At 47.0% G+C, this 16,793-nt stretch overlaps 1 protein-coding gene across 1 annotated transcript in view; it reads left to right on the top strand.

Annotated features, from left to right (window-relative positions):
- Window positions 1-13,379, top strand: part of LOC143962593 (dual specificity mitogen-activated protein kinase kinase 1) — an 80,387-nt gene extending 67,008 nt beyond the window's left edge. The window contains exon 11 of the mRNA XM_077471879.1: window positions 11,980-13,379. Within this exon, the coding sequence (XP_077328005.1) occupies window positions 11,980-12,093 (114 nt within the window). The 3' untranslated portion in view covers window positions 12,094-13,379. The remainder of the gene's footprint in view (window positions 1-11,979) is intronic.
- Window positions 13,380-16,793: the final 3,414 nt, after the last annotated feature.

The raw sequence follows: 16,793 nt of genomic DNA, 5'->3' as shown, positions 1-16,793 counted from the left end.
GTGCAGTTACCTGGATTATCCAGGTAACTGCACCCCCCTCCCCCCTGAAAGGTGCCGATTGTGGCGCCGGAGGGGGGGAGGGATCAGATGAGCGGAGGTCCATTTTAGGGTGGACCTCCGCTTTAATGTGAAGCAAACAACAAATAGGACAAAATAACAGAAAAAGTTGATGTGCAGAACTATTCACCCCCCTAAAGTCATTACTTTGTAGAGCCGCCTTTTGCAGCTATCACAGCTCCAAGTCTCTTTGGATAAGTCTCTGAGTCTTGCCACATCTCACCACTGGGATTTTTTCCCATTCCTCCTCCTTGCAAAACTGCTCCAGCTCCTTCACGTTGGATGGTTTGCGCTTGTGAACAGAAATCTGACCACAGATTTTCTATTGGATTGAGGTCTGGGCTTTGACTAGGCCATTCCAACACATTTACATGTTTCCCCTTAAACCACTCAAGTGTTGCTTTAGCAGTGTGTTTGGGGTCATTGTTCTGCTGGAAGGTGAACCTCCGTCCTAGCCTCAAATCACAGACAGAGTGGTACAGGTTTTGCAGAAGAATATCCCTGTATTTAGCACCATCCATATTTCCCTCAACTCTGACCAGTTTCCCAGTCCTGACTGCTGAAAAACATCCCCACAGCATGATGCTGCCACCACCATGTTTCACAGTGGGGATGGTGTTCTTTGGGTGATGTGTTGGGTTTGCACTAGACAGTATTTTCTTTGGACAAAAAGTTAAATTTTAGTCTCATCAGACCAGAGCACCTTCCTCCATACATTTTGGGAGTCTCCCACATGCCTTTTCGGGAAAACTCAAAACGTGCCATTTTGTTTTTTGCTGAAAGTAATGATTTCTTCTGGCCACTCTGCCATAAAGCCCAACTCTATGGAGCGTACGGCTTATTGTCGTCCTATGTACAGATACTCCAGTCTCTGCTGTGGAACTCTGCAGCTCCTCCAGGGTTACCTTAGGTCTCTGTGCTCCTCTCTGATTATTGCCCTCCTTGCCTGGTCCGTGAGTTTTGATGTGCGCCCGTCTTTTGGCAGGTTTGCTGTTGTGCCATGTTCTTTCCATTTGGTTATGATGGATTTGATGGTGCTCCTAGGGATCATCAAAGATTTGGATATTTTTTTATAACCTAAACCTGACTTGTACTTCTCAACAACATTGTCCCTTACTTGTTTGGAGAGTTCCTTGGTCTTCATGGCCGTGTTTGGTTAGTGGTACCTCTTGCTTAGGTGTTGCCGCCTCTGGGGCCTTTCAGAAAGGTGTGTCTATGTAATGACAGATCATGTGACACTTAGATTGCACACAGGTGGACATCATTTCACTAATTATGTGACTTCAGAAGGTAATTGGTTGCACCAGAGCTTTTTATGGGCTTCATGACAAGGTGGGGGGGAGGGGGGGGGGATACCTATGCACATTCCAATTATCAGTTTTTTATTTCTGAAAAATAGTTTTCTATATATATTTTTCTAATTTTACTTCCCAAACTTAGACTATTGTGTTCTGATCCATCACACATAATTCAGATTTAAAAAAATTGAACTAAAGGCTGTAATGTAACAAAAATGGGTAAAAAGCCAAGGGGGTGAATAATTTTGCAAGGCACTGTATAACATTTTCATGTAGGGCAATATTTGGTTAACTGCATGCAGCCATTGTGTGATGGGGGTGGGGGATTGGGCTGCATCCACTTAAGAGCTATCTGTTTCCGGGCCACAAATAAGGATTCATAGAAGCGTCCTAATGGGACGAGTCCATAACTCTTCATCCAGTAAGCCCAAGAGACATCTCTGGTGTGAGCGCAACCGGCATAGAGAGAAGTCTAGACAACGATGCCATGACCTGTGTCCAGTAAACCACAATCAATCGGCACAACCACATCAAGCGATTAAAGTCTGCTTAACTGATTAACCCCTTCTGGCCTTGTGACCGTAAAGACAGGGAAGTAGTCATACTTCCCTGGTAGGAGTCTTTGCATCTGCATGAGAAACCGCAACCCATTCGCAGATTGGTTGGGGTTTTCCCGATTTTGTGGGTATGTAGAAATGGAAAAGTTTTGGGTACCAAATTGGGCATAATAGGCATGCCTGAGTCGTAGGTACCGGTAAAAAGCAGTATTGGCCATCGAGAAGCGTCTACGTAAGTAGTCAAAGGATAGTATGGTACCATTATCATAAACTTCAGCTAGTATGGAGACACCAAGTCTCTGCCGGACAGACTTGTCCTCCGGTGTTTCGAGGTGTGGGAACATTGGGTTGTCCCAAAGTGGTAATTCCCTGGGGGATATCGGTATACCCCACATACCTCATGTTTGAATATAAACAAACGCCTGACACCAGAATGTGAAGATTTACTGTAGTACAGGCTTCATACTTCATATTCCCATCGCACACACGTTCCTGGATAAGCACTCAAAATGTGGGTGCTGCAGCAGCAACCAGCTGGATATACTGGTTCAAGTCACAAAGTAGATATTTGCCAGCACACCAAGGATCGACACAAAGTAGCGTCCAAATGGATAGTGTATTGCATGATCACAACACAAGGATAAGTGCAATGTTTCGGAGTCACGCAGGACCCCTTCGTCAGGCATGTGCTTGACAAAGGGGTTCTGCATGACTCTTTGAGAGCTTATCCAGGAACGTGTGTGCGATGGGAATATGTAATATTCGAGGGCAACCAATGACATCATGAAACTACACGATCAATGTACATCTTCTGCAGGTGAAAAATATAAGGTGCATGTAGGATGGTTTATAACCCTTTTTATATATATATATATATATATATATATATATATATATATATATATATATATATATATATATATATATATATATATATATATATATATATATATATATATATATATATATATATATATATATATATATATATATATATATATATATATAATTATCTATCTATACACACACACGTATGTATGTGTGAATCATGGCCAATATTTTATGTCGCACTGTATTTGCGCAGCGGTCTTTCAAACGCAATCTTTTGGGGGTAAAAAAAAAAACACTTTCATGAATAAAAAAAACAAAAAAATGAAATAGTAAAGTTTTTTTGTATAATGTGAAAGATAAAGTTACGCCGAGTAAATAGATACCTAGCACCTCACGCTTTGAAATTGCGCACACTCGTGGAATGGCGACAAACTACAGTACCTAAAAAAAAAAAAAAAAAAAAAATCTCTCCGTAGGCGATGCTTTAAAAAAAAAATAATAATAATTAACGGTTACCAGGTTAGAATTATTGCTCTCGCTCTGTCGATGGTTGGGATACCTCCACATGTGTGGTTTGAACACTGTTTTCATATGCGGGCGTGACTTGCGTGTGCCTTTTCTTTGTTGCAAGAGCTCGTGGGGATGGAAGCGCTTAAAAATAAAAAATAAGATTTCTTTCTTATTTTTCATTTTTTTACATTGATACTTTTTTTTTTTTTTTTTTTTTTTTTTTTAAAAGAGAGACTTTTATTATGTCGCAAACTTTCTTTTTTTTTTTATAAAAACAATATCTTTCTGCTATAAAACCTATCCAATAAAAAAAATGTAAAAAATCAAATTTCTTCACAAAATTAGCCCAATATGTATTCTTCTACATATTATTTTTTTTATTTTTTTTTACCAAAACATATCCCAAGAAGTGTACATTGATTGATTGATTTTGTGAAAAAGTTATAGCGTCTACAAACTATGGGATATTTTTATGAAAATTGTATTTATTTTAACTTTTTCCTAGTAATGGTGGCAATCGGCGACTTATAGAGGACTGCACATTGCAGCAAAGAGGACACTATGTGACACTTTTGGGGACCGGGGGGACACCAATACACTGATCAGTGCTAAAAATATTCACTGTCACTGTATTAATGACACTGGCTGGGAAGGGGTTAACATCGGGGCAGTCAAAGGGTTAATTGTGTTCCTAGGGAGTGTTTGCGAACTGTGGGGGGGGGTGCTTTAACTAGGGCAAAGCACAGATCTTTGTTCCTTCTTAGCAGAAACACAGGATCTCTGTCTTCCCTATTCACAGTATAGCAATCTGCCTTGTTTTATGTAGGTAGACCGCCATTCTGCTTCTGCCGGGAAGCATCAGCAGGTCCTGGCGGACATCGGGGGTCGGTCCGCAAGAGTTTAAAGTGGACCCCCTTAATGTCAAGTATTGCTACCATGCCTTCTCGTAAAGACTGGGAAGTATGAATACCCTGTCTTTACGTTCACGCCAAAATCGCCCTCCGCAGATGCACCAACGAGGTCTGCCAGGACTCAAAGGCCAGGCATAATCTGACAACTCATGTGCCGTAATGGCGACAGCAGAGGGGGAGCCCTGTACACAGTTAGACTGAAGTTTGCTTTAGACTGCTTTCACACTGGGGCTGTGCGGGCGTCGGCGGTAAAGCGCCGCTATTTTTAGCGGCGCTTTACCGTCGTTTTAGCGGCGGTCTGCGGGCGCTAGCGGGGTGGTTTTAACCCCCGCTAGCAGCCAAAAAAGGGTTAAAACCGCCCGCAAAGCGCCGCTGCAGCGGCGCTTTGCCGGCGGTATTGCCGCGCTGTCCCATTGATTTCAATGGGTAGGAGCGGTGAATACGCCGCTCCTTCACCGCTCCAAAGATTTTTTTTCACTGTCCTGCCAGCGCACCGCTCCAGTGTGAAAGCCCTCCGGCTTTCACACTGGAGTGGAAGGGGCCGGTTTTTTTCAGGTGCTACACAGGCGCTATTTTTAGCGCTGTAACGCCTGAACACCACCCCAGTGTGAAAGCAGCCTTAAAGTGGTTGTAAACCCTTACAAACCACTTTGACCTACAGGTAAGCCTAGATTAAGGCTTACCTGTAGGTCCAAGAAATATATCCTAAACCTATACGGTTTAGGAGATATTTGCACCGTAGACAGCGGCGCGCAGGCGCACTGAGCGTGGCACTTCCAACAATGGAGCTGCCGCGCGTGTCGGCTCCCGTGCGCATGCGCGGGAGTGACGTCATCGCGGCTCCGCCGAATGACAGCGGCGGAGCTGCGAGACCCCACCGAAAAAATGGATGCGCCGGACTACAGGGGACAGCGGTGACTTCGCTGGCTCCTGTGTCAGGTAAGTGACACATAATGGACTACTATGCGATGCGATGCATAGTAGTCCATTATGCTTTGCCTTTGCAGGGAATGAAAGAGGAAGTAACACCCATCAGGGTTTACTTCCTCTTTAAAGAGTACCTCCGCTTTTTTTGAGCAAATAACATTCTCCTCTGGGTGATCTCTGTACATTGCAGGGATTGTAATAAACCTTTGTTGCAGATTCCTACCGTTTTTTTTTTTTTTTTGTTCTGAAGAAATAAAGTTTTTTCTCTGTGTCCATATGCAAAGTGAATATGAATGATTTTATAATTCTCAATCAGCAGCTGCACTTGCAGGGTTCTAATGAGGAAAGTGGCAGGGTCTGCATCCCTTTGGATGTTCCCTTTTGGCATATAAACAAAAAAAATTTTTGTTGCAGGGGATGCCCAAAAATGAGACTTGTATTTTAGTACAGACTTCTGGGGAAGTCAGTGAGCCAATCACATAAGTAGGAAATTACATTTATGGGGGGTGGTGGGGGGGGGGGGGCGGGGTTCTGTATACCATCTGTGTACAGAACTCCTTTAGGTGTCCGTATTGAATTTTAGAGAAAATGACAACGGCTGCAGATTGAAAAGATAATTTTTCATAACATTCAATTGCAAGATAACTTATGTAGCTTATATGCTGTATTCATTTTTTTTATTTATTTTTTTGCAACTTTCTTTTCCCCATCATTGTCCTTTTAAGCATGGCATTCCTACAGTTCAAATAGTGAAAGGAAAATTAATAATTTCATTTCATACCGCGCTGAAATGTATAAATAATAAAAAAAAAAAAGAAGAAAAATACAAATGTATAAAAAAAAAAGTGTGGTCAAATAATGTTCAAATGCGAGTATAAATTATGTATACATTTTATTGAATATTTATACTCGCATTAAAAAAAGTGTGGTCAAATAATGTTCAAATGTGAGTATAAATTAAGTGTAAACTTTATTGAAAATTTATACGCGCATTTGAACATTTATTTGATCACACTTTTTTTTTTAATGCGAGTATACATTTTCAATAAAGTTTTTATACTTAATTTATACTCGCATTTGAACGTTATTTGACCACACTTTTTTTTTTATACATTTATTTGTATTTCTCTTCATTTTTTTTTTTATTTATACATTTGAGCGCGGTATGAAATTAATTATTTTGCTTACACTGTTTGACCCTTTTGGTTATATTTATAATTTGTGGTTTCCAGGATGCTGCGCGGCTTAGAGGTTTTTTTTTTCACCTTTTTATTTACACAATTCTTACAGTTCGCCATTTCAATGCTGATAAATAAGGGTGAGGTCAGGTGGTTTGGGATCCTAGTTCTTACCCACCTGTGCTATTCTGCCAGGAGGCAGTCACTGCTCACCGCCAATCGTAGGCGGCCGAGGCATGGCATGCCCTGCGTGTATACAGTGGGGGAAAATAATGAAGGGTCTATATTTTTTTTATTTTTTTTTTATTTTTTTTTTATTTTTTTTTTATTTTTTTTTTATTTTTTTTTTATTTTTTTTTTATTTTTTTTTTATTTTTTTTTTATTTTTTTTATCATAGGTGTATTTTAAATGATAGAGACAGAATGTCAACCAAAAATCCAGAAAAAACACATGATACAAATCTTATAAATTTAAGTTGCAGTTCGGTGAGTAAAATAAGTATTTGATCCCCAAGCAAAACATGACTTGGTACTCTTGTGGAGAAGCCCTTGTTGGCAAGAGGTCAGACGTTTCTTGTAGTTGGTGACCAGGTTTGCACACATCTCAGGAGGGATTTTGGTCCACTTCTTTTCAGATCTTCTCTAAATCCTTTAAAGTGTTTAAACCCTCCCCCCCCCCCCCCCAAAAAAAAAAAAATACTGATCCTGGTCCCTTAACCACTTCAGCCCCGGAAGATTTTACCCCCTTCCTGACCAGAGCACTTTTGCGATTTGGCACTGCGTCGCTTTAACTGGCAATTGCGCGGTCGTGCGACATTGCACCCAAATAAAATTCACGTCCTTTTTTTTACCACAAATAGAGCTTTCTTTTGGTGGTATTTGATCACCTCTGCGGTTTTAAATTTTTTTTTTTGCACCATTTAAAAAAAAAAATTATATAAAAAAAAAAGAGCGACAATTTTGAAAAAAAATACGCAATATTTTTTACTTTTTGCTATAATAAATATCCCCCCAATAATATAGAAAAATAAATATTTTTTTTCCTCAGTTTAGGCTGATATGTATTCTTCTACATATTTTGTAAAAATTGCAATAAGCGTATATTGATTGGTTTGCGCAAGAATTATAGCACCTACAAAATATGCTATATTTTTTGGGCATTTTTATTCTTTTTTTTTTTTTTACTAGTAATGGCGGCAATCTGTGATTTTTATCAGGACTGCGACATTATGCGGACACGTCGGACAATTTTAACACATTTTTGGGACCATTGGTATTTTTACAGCGATCGGTGCTATGAAAATGCATTGATTACTGTAAAAATTTCACTGGCAGTGAAGGGGTTAACCACTGGGGGGGGGGGGCAATCAAGGGGTTAATGTGTTCCCTATTGTGTGTTCTAACTGAAAGGGGGGAGGGGACTGTGTAGGGGAGATGACAGATCGCTGTTCACACTCTGTATGAACAGACGATCTGTCTCTTCTCCCCTCAGAGAACTGGAAACTGTGTATTTATACACACAGATCCCGGTTCTCGGTGTGCCCCGAGTGATCGCGGGAGCACGGCGGTGATCGCAACTGTCGAGCACGTTCATCGTCTAAACCTGCCACCTTCTGTATCCCCCTCTCTGCACTGACCACGATAACCAGGGCTGCTGAGCCCTGACCACCGTGGTCAGTGTACGTCCCTCCATCATCTGCAGCTCTCCTCTCTCTCTCTCTCCCCCCCCCCGTCAGGTTTGTGTCTGTCTCTGAGTTAATTTCGAGTTGATGCCAAAGAGCTCAGTTTTGGTCTCATCTGACCACAGCACTTTCTCCCAATGCTTCTCCAAATCCTTTAGAACAGGGATATGCAACTAGCGGACCTCCAGCTGTTGCAAAACTACAAGTCCCATTATGCCTCTGCCTCTGGGTGTCATGCTTGTGGCTGTCAGAGTCTCGCTATGCCTCATGGGATTTGTAGTTCTGCAACAGCTGGAGGTCCACTAATTGCATATCCCTGATTTAGATGTTTATTGGCAAACTTCAGATGGGCCGGGTACATGTGCCTTCCTGTGGAAGGGGAACCTTGCGGGCGGTGTATTGTGTTACCGATGGTATGTTTGGTGGCTGTGGTCCCAACTGCCTTGAGATCATTCACAAGCTCCTCCCGTGTAGTTCTGGGCTGATCCCTCACTTTTCTCATGATCCTCACCACATGAGGAGAAATCTTGCATGGAGCTCCAGACCGAGGGCAATTGGTGGTTATTTTGTATTTCTTCCATTTGCGAATAATCGCTCCAACAGTCGAGGGGGGGGGGGGAGAGAGGGGGAGGGAGGGAGGAGGGAGAGAGCTATCGAGGGGGAGGGAGGGAGAGGGAGAGAGCTATCGAGGGGGAGGGAGGGAGAGGGAGAGAGCTATCGAGGGGGAGGGAGGGAGAGGGAGAGAGCTATCGAGGGGGAGGGAGGGAGAGGGAGAGAGCTATCGAGGGGGAGGGAGGGAGAGGGAGAGAGCTATCGAGGGGGAGGGAGGGAGAGGGAGAGGGAGAGAGCTATCGAGGGGGAGGGAGGGAGAGGGAGAGAGCTATCGAGGGGGGAGGGAGGGAGAGGGAGAGAGCTATCGAGGGGGAGGGAGGGAGAGGGAGAGAGCTATCGAGGGGGAGGGAGGGAGAGGGAGAGAGCTATCGAGGGGGAGGGAGGGAGGGAGAGGGAGAGAGCTATCGAGGGGGAGGGAGGGAGGGAGAGGGAGAGAGCTATCGAGGGGAGAGGGAGGGAGAGGGAGAGAGCTATCGAGGGGGAGGGAGGGAGGGAGAGGGAGAGAGCTATCGAGGGGGAGGGAGGGGGGGGGAGAGAGCTATCGAGGGGGAGGGAGGGGGGGGAGAGAGCTATCGAGGGGGGGGGGGAGAGAGCTATCGAGGGGGGGGGAGAGAGCTATCGAGGGGGGGGGAGAGAGCTATCGAGGGGGGGGGAGAGAGAGCTATCGAGGGGGGGAGAGAGCTATCGAGGGGGGGGGGGAGAGGGGGAGAGAGGGATATCGAGGGGGGAGAGGGGAGAGAGGGATATCGAGGGGGAGAGAGGGATATCGAGGGGGGAGAGGGAGAGAGAGGGATATCGAGGGGGGGGAGAGGGAGAGAGAGGGATATCGAGGGGGGAGAGGGAGAGAGAGGGATATCGAGGGGGGAGAGGGAGAGAGAGGGATATCGAGGGGGAGAGGGAGAGAGAGGGATATCGAGGGGGGAGAGGGGGGAGAGGGAGAGAGAGGGATATCGAGGGGGGAGAGGGAGAGAGAGGGATATCGAGGGGGGAGAGGGAGAGAGAGGGATATCGAGGGGGGAGAGGGGGAGAGAGGGATATCGAGGGGGGAGAGAGGGATATCGAGGGGGGAGAGGGGGATGTCGAGGGGGAGAGGGGGATGTCGAGAGGGGGAGAGGGGGATGTCGAGGGGGAGAGGGGGATGTCGAGGGGGGAGAGGGAGGGAGAGGGGGATGTCGAGGGGGGAGAGGGAGGGAAGGGGGGATGTCGAGGGGGGAGAGGGAGAAGAGGGATATTGAGGGGGGAGAGGGAGAGAGAGGGATATCGAGGGGGGAGAGGGGGGAGAGGGAGAGAGAGGGATATCGAGGGGGGAGAGGGAGAGAGAGGGAGAGAGCTATCGAGGGGGAGGGAGGGAGAGGGAGAGAGCTATCGAGGGGGAGGGAGGGAGGGAGAGGGAGAGAGCTATCGAGGGGGAGGGAGGGAGGGAGAGGGAGAGAGCTATCGAGGGGGAGGGAGGGAGAGGGAGAGAGCTATCGAGGGGGAGGGAGGGAGAGGGAGAGAGCTATCGAGGGGGAGGGAGGGAGGGAGGGAGAGGGAGAGAGCTATCGAGGGGGAGGGAGGGAGAGGGAGAGAGCTATCGAGGGGAGGGAGGGGGGGGAGAGAGCTATCGAGGGGGAGGGAGGGGGGGGGAGAGAGCTATCGAGGGGGGGGGAGAGAGCTATCGAGGGGGGGGGGAGAGAGCTATCGAGGGGGGGGGGAGAGAGCTATCGAGGGGGGGGGAGAGAGCTATCGAGGGGGGGGGAGAGAGAGCTATCGAGGGGGGGAGAGAGCTATCGAGGGGAGGGGGGAGAGGGGGAGAGAGGGATATCGAGGGGGGAGAGGGGAGAGAGGGATATCGAGGGGGGAGAGAGGGATATCGAGGGGGGAGAGGGAGAGAGAGGGATATCGAGGGGGGGAGAGGGAGAGAGAGGGATATCGAGGGGGGAGAGGGAGAGAGAGGGATATCGAGGGGGGAGAGGGAGAGAGAGGGATATCGAGGGGGGAGAGGGGGAGAGAGGGATATCGAGGGGGGAGAGGGAGAGAGAGGGATATCGAGGGGGGAGAGGGGGGAGAGGGAGAGAGAGGGATATCGAGGGGGGAGAGGGGGGAGAGGGAGAGAGAGGGATATCGAGGGGGGAGAGGGAGAGAGAGGGATATCGAGGGGGGAGAGGGAGAGAGAGGGATATCGAGGGGGGAGAGGGAGAGAGAGGGATATCGAGGGGGGAGAGGGAGAGAGAGGATATCGAGGGGGGAGAGGGGAGAGAGGGATATCGAGGGGGGAGAGGGGAGAGAGGGATATCGAGGGGGGAGAGAGGGATATCGAGGGGGGAGAGAGGGATATCGAGGGGGAGAGAGGGATATCGAGGGGGGAGAGGGGGATGTCGAGGGGGAGAGGGGGATGTCGAGGGGGGAGAGGGGGATGTCGAGGGGGGAGAGGGGGATGTCGAGGGGGAGAGGGGGATGTCGAGGGGGGAGAGGGGGATGTCGAGGGGGAGGAGGAGGGGAGAGGGGGATGTCGAGGGGGGAGAGGGAGGGAGAGGGGGATGTCGAGGGGGGAGAGGGAGAGAGAGGGATATCGAGGGGGGAGAGGGAGGGAGAGGGGGATGTCGAGGGGGGAGAGGGAGAGAGAGGGATATCGAGGGGGGAGAGGGGGGAGAGGGAGAGAGAGGGATATCGAGGGGGGAGAGGGAGAGAGAGGGATATCGAGGGGGGAGAGGGAGAGAGAGGGATATCGAGGGGGGAGAGGGAGAGAGAGGGATATCGAGGGGGGAGAGGGAGAGAGAGGGATATCGAGGGGGGAGAGGGGGAGAGAGGGATATCGAGGGGGGGAGAGAGGGATATCGAGGGGGGAGAGAGGGATATCGAGGGGGGAGAGAGGGATATCGAGGGGGGAGAGAGGGATATCGAGGGGGGAGAGAGGGATATCGAGGGAGGGAAGGTTGTGAGGGGGAGAGAGGGGGGAGAGGGGGATGTCGAGGGGGGAGAGGGGGATGTCGAGGGGGGAGAGGGGGATGTCGAGGGGGGAGAGGGAGGGAGAGGGGGATGTCGAGGGGGGAGAGGGGATGTCGAGGGGGGAGGGGGGATGTCGAGGGGGGAGAGGGAGGGAGAGGGGGATATCGAGGGGGGAGAGGGAGGGAGAGGGGGATATCGAGGGGGGAGAGAGGGGGGAGAGAGGGAGATCGCTATCTTTACACACACGAGCTATGGGGAATGCCTCTGATGACTGGCAGTGTTTCAGCAGGATAGTTCAGGTAGGTACGGACTAGGATCTGAATCTACTCTGAGCTCATCCCTATTTATCAGCATTGAAATGGTGAACTGTGAGCACTCCCTTGCTTAAAGAGTAACTCCGCTTTTGTGGGAAAGCTCATCCCTGCTGATAAAGATGCATGTATGTTGACCGAGCCTCATAGTGTTTCTCTCCTCCCTTCTCCATCCAGGTTCACAGTTTTATTAAAACAGCCGAATTGGAGGAAGTGGATTTCGCCGGCTGGCTTTGCTCTACCATGGGCCTGAAACAGCCCAGCACCCCGACGCACGCCGCAGGGGTGTGAGGAGGAGGAGAAGACGAGAAGCTGGTCCAGGCAGAGAGCCACCGCTGACGTATCCTGCTCCTGCCACCCTGCAGGATGGGATCTCTGCAGAACGTGCCAAAAATAAACGGTTTCTTTTCATTCTCATTAACCCCCTTCATTCAAGGAAGGGGCCTGCAGGGCACGGGTCAAGATATCTCCCAGTGTCTCTCGTGGGCTTCACCTGCAGTAAGATCCCTGCTTTTTACCCCCCCACCCCCCTCCCCCTTCATGATGCTTTGTGGTACCTGTGAGGCTTTCAGTAAAAATAACAGGATAACCCCCCCCCCCCTTCCCTCCCCCCCAGTCTGTGTTTTAGGAGATCAATGAAATCTAAAGTGTAATTTTTACCAATCAAGGTGGGCCAGTCTCCTGTGGAACCGATCTCTAAAGGAGGCTGCTTATTGTAACTTTATCGTAGTCTTTGCCAGAAAATGTTAGGAAAGAAAAGATACAAAAATAGGTTATTTTGTAACAATAATTATCCACATAGAAACTATTTTTTTTTTCTCTGCGCTTGTTCCGATTGGCTCACGTTGGTGACACAGGAGACTCTCCCGCACTCTTAGAAGGTTTCCCACACACCGGCAGCTTGTTACCCCTTGTGCTGTCTTGGAGATCTGAGCCAATGCGTGTTTTCCCCCGCGGGTAATCATTCGTGCCGGGGAACCAGCGTCCAAAGCCATAACCCGCGGTGTGTGTGGGGGAGGGGGGGCTTTGACATCTTTTTAAGAGTTTTGCCTTTTGTGGGGGATGGATTATGGAGAAACTCGCCTGTGGGAGCACTGAACCCGACACACTGTGGTCAGTGGCATCTAAAGTAGTGGAAGTCCTAATGATCGGCGCCACACAAGGCATTTCGGTTGAGCAGAGCGGGAATAAAAAAAAGGCTATGTGCAAGGCATTATGCTCCGGTAGAGAAGGGGATATGAATTGAACAGGCGGTCTGCTGCCTCCTGCCTGTGCCTCTTCACCTGCCCAGACTTTTCATATTTATTTTATATTTGAATGTGACGTGATGTGATCGCTCCAAACCCCCCCCCCCCCCCCCTTCCCCCCTCCCTTTTGCTGTGTTGGGTTTCTCCACCTCATTAGTCACCTTGTTAGTCCCTTGGTTCTTGAAAGAAAACACTCCCGAGATGATGGTGGGGAAGCTGAACCCGGCACTTGCTTCCTTTTAATGTAAGAAGCCTTCAGTCCCCTTTAACCTGTACCTCCGGAATCTTCAGATGTATTATCTTTGACTATAATAAATATATTACAAAGAATATGGCCTCATATGTTTCATTCTATGTAGTGAGAGAGTGCTGCCCAGCAATAGGAAACCTTCTAAGCATGTGAACAGTGGCGGTTGGTGGAGGGGTCAAACTCCACCCCCCACCCCCGGGAACACCATCCAATCCCCGCAGGACACAACACCGTATACAAACACCCCCCCCCCTCCCCGCCGCGAGAGACAGACCGCCTCCTTATTTCTGTCCTGCCCACCCCCTCACAAAGATGACACCAAAATCTGGTCACGTAGACGCGTTTCACACATACATCTTGTGCTTAATCATGATTAACTGCTCGATGCCCCAACTAGAATCAATGCTCTGCTTGATCTACCAATTACAAATAACACTGATTTGATCGCAGATGTGGAAATAAGGACCAACTTGGGAAACACACGATCACAGGGTAATTACATTTAGTATAATTCAGGAAAAGGAAGCACAAGTGTAATACAAGAACACTGAATTTCAAAAGAGCCAACTTTTCTACACTGCACTTCATGCTACAATTTATTAAATGGGATAAAATTCCAGAGACTGAGGAAAAATGGGAGTGCTTTAAAAAAAGATATTAAATAAAGGTATTACAGTACATCCAATGGGCAAAAAATATAAGAGGGCTACAATTTCATGTACAAAATGCATATAAAAGAAAAAAAAATGGCCTTTAAAAATATAAGGCTGAGGGGTCATTGTCAGCATTTCAACACTACAAGCAATGCAATAAGAAATGTAAGAGCGCAATCAGGAAAGCTAAAAGAGATAAAAAAACAAGTAAGAACAAATACCCCCAAATTTTTTTGGAATACATTCAAATAGTAAGAAAGCGAGGTCGGAGCATATTGGCCCCATAAAGGATGATCAGGGGAAGTTGGTTACCACTGCCATGGAAAAGGCAACGGTACTAAATGCATTCTTCTCCTCAATTTCTATAAAGGAAAAGGAGGGATATAGTAATAAAGACTTTATTGTTGGCCACAAAGGCACCTTCAGTGATGTGGTACTAACAGAAGATGGTGTCCGAAAAATACTCAAAAAACACAAATAAATCACCAGGACCAGATGGCTTGCGCGGGAAACACCGATCACAGGGTACTTACATTTAGTATAACTCTCAGGAAAAGGAAGCACAAGTGTAATACAAGAACACTGAATTTCAAAAGAGCTGACTTTTCTACACTGCACTTCATGCTACAATTTATTAAATTTGATAACATTTCAGAGACTATGAACACTGAGGAAAAATGGGATTGCTTAAAAAAAAAAGATATTAATTAAAGGTATTGCAGTACATCCAATGGGCAACAAATATGAGGGCTACACAATTTAACCTTGGTGGCTAAACTTTCATGTAAAAATGCATATAAAAGAAAAAAAAATGGCCTTTAAAAATATAAGGCTGAGGGGTCATTGTCAGCATTTCAACACTACAAGGAATGCAATAAGAAGTGTAAAGAGCGCAATCAGAGCAGCTAAAAGATACATATCGGAAAAGAGTAAAAACAAATACCCCAAATATTTTTTAAATACGTTAAAATAGTAATAAAGTGAGGTCAGAGCATATTGACCCCATAAAGGATGATCAGGGGAAGTCGGTTACCACTGCCATGGGAAAGGCAACTATTAAATGCATTCTTCTGCTCAGTTTCTACAAAGGAAAGGAGGGCTATAGTAATAAAGCACTTTATTATTAGTACCACATCACTGAAGGTGCCTTTGTGGCTAACGGAAGATAGTGTCCGAAAAATGCTCAAAAAAAACGTATGGCAGTGATCAGGAGAAGCAGATTGAAGAAGACCCATCAGTAGATACGGCGACTCCTGAAGCGCCTGAAGAAGAGGCGCCACCTAAGGCATTTTTTTGACCACATCTAATGTTGCAATTTTTTTTTTTTTTAACAATTCGCGGATGCTCTAGGAATGAAACCCCTGCAAATTTTGGGGGTTGACTCTATTAATCTTTCCTAAAATATAATTCCTGGGTAAAGCTAACTAGTCTTAAAAAAAAAAAAAAATGCTACTTACACACTGCTAACCCTACTTCTCTATTTTCAGCCTACTCAGGTCCGGGTCACATGATCCAGTTCCTATGAGTCAGCCAGCAGGGGCTGCAGGGGGAGGAGGGGGCACCGATGGTCCTAGAAATACTCCCTCTCCCCTACTAACCCTGTATATACTTGCCCATTTTCAGTCTGCTCAGGTCAGGGTCACATGATCTGGCTCCCCTGAGTCAGCATTTTTTAAAGACATTTAGTGTTCCCTCCTCTCCCCTGCAGGCTGACTCAGGGGAGCCAGATCATGTGACCCCCCCCCCCCCCCCCCAAACTGGAGCAGGCTGAAAATAGACAAGTATAAAACAGGGTTAGCAGAGGGGAGGGAGCATTTTTAGGACTGTCTATGGCCCCGCCATTCCCTTGCAGCCCCTGCTGGCTGACTGGAGCAGAATCACATGACCAGACCAGAGCAGATTTAAAATAGATAAGTATATACAGTGTTAGCTTTTTTTAAACTCTCGGGGCTCCCACCTCTCCACTGCAGGTTAGCACTTTATACACTTACCTATTTTCAAGCTGCTCTGACCTGGTCATGTGTTCTGGCTCCCCTGAGTCAGCCAGCTGCAGGGGAGTGGAGGGAGCACCGACAGTCCTAAAAATGCCACACACACACACATACACACACACTCTCTCCCCTAGTGCTCCCTCCTTGCTGACTCAGGGGAACCGGATCACGTAATCAGAGCTTTTCTTACTTTTAGGCATCTCTGGTCTGGATCACATATCCAGCTCTCCTGAGTCAGGCTGCAGGGGAGAGGAGGGAGCACAAACAGTCCTAAAAATGCTCCCTACTAACATACATACATACATTATATATACCCCTATATTTTTAGGCTGCTCCAGTCTGGGTCACATGATCCGGTTTCCCTGAGTCAGCCTGGAGGGGAGGGAGCACCAAGTGTCATTGTGAACATTGTATATACTTATCTATTTTCAAGCTGCTCTGGTACAGTCATGTGATCCGGCGTCAGCCAGCAGGGAAGAGGAGAGAAAAAAAAACTGACAGTTCTAAAAATGCTCCCTCCCCCCTGCCACCACTGTATATAATTACCTATTTTCAGGCCGCTCTGGTCCGGTTACGAGATCCGGCTCCCCTGAGTCAGCCAGCAGGGTCTGCATGGGAGAAGAGGGAGCACGAACAATGGATGCCTATGGCTGACATGGATCCTTCACAGCGTAAAATCCATCTATTATGTATAGGCAGAGGTAAGAAGCACTAGCTATGTATAAGGCTCCTGGAGCACAGAAACCTGTAAACAACCTGTCGTCCTGGATTTTTTTTTTTTTTTTTTTACCTATACTTAATAAATTATAATACAGGATTTACATAACACCCACGGTTTGCACAGCACTTT

The sequence above is a fragment of the Lithobates pipiens genome, unplaced genomic scaffold (genome assembly GCF_037356315.1).
Source record: "Lithobates pipiens isolate NorthernLeopardFrog02 unplaced genomic scaffold, aLitPip1_a1.2 Scaffold_8, whole genome shotgun sequence".
Lineage (NCBI taxonomy): Eukaryota > Metazoa > Chordata > Amphibia > Anura > Ranidae > Lithobates > Lithobates pipiens.
The sequence above is the reverse complement of the archived record's forward strand: the minus strand, read 5'-3'. Positions and strand labels throughout refer to the sequence as shown.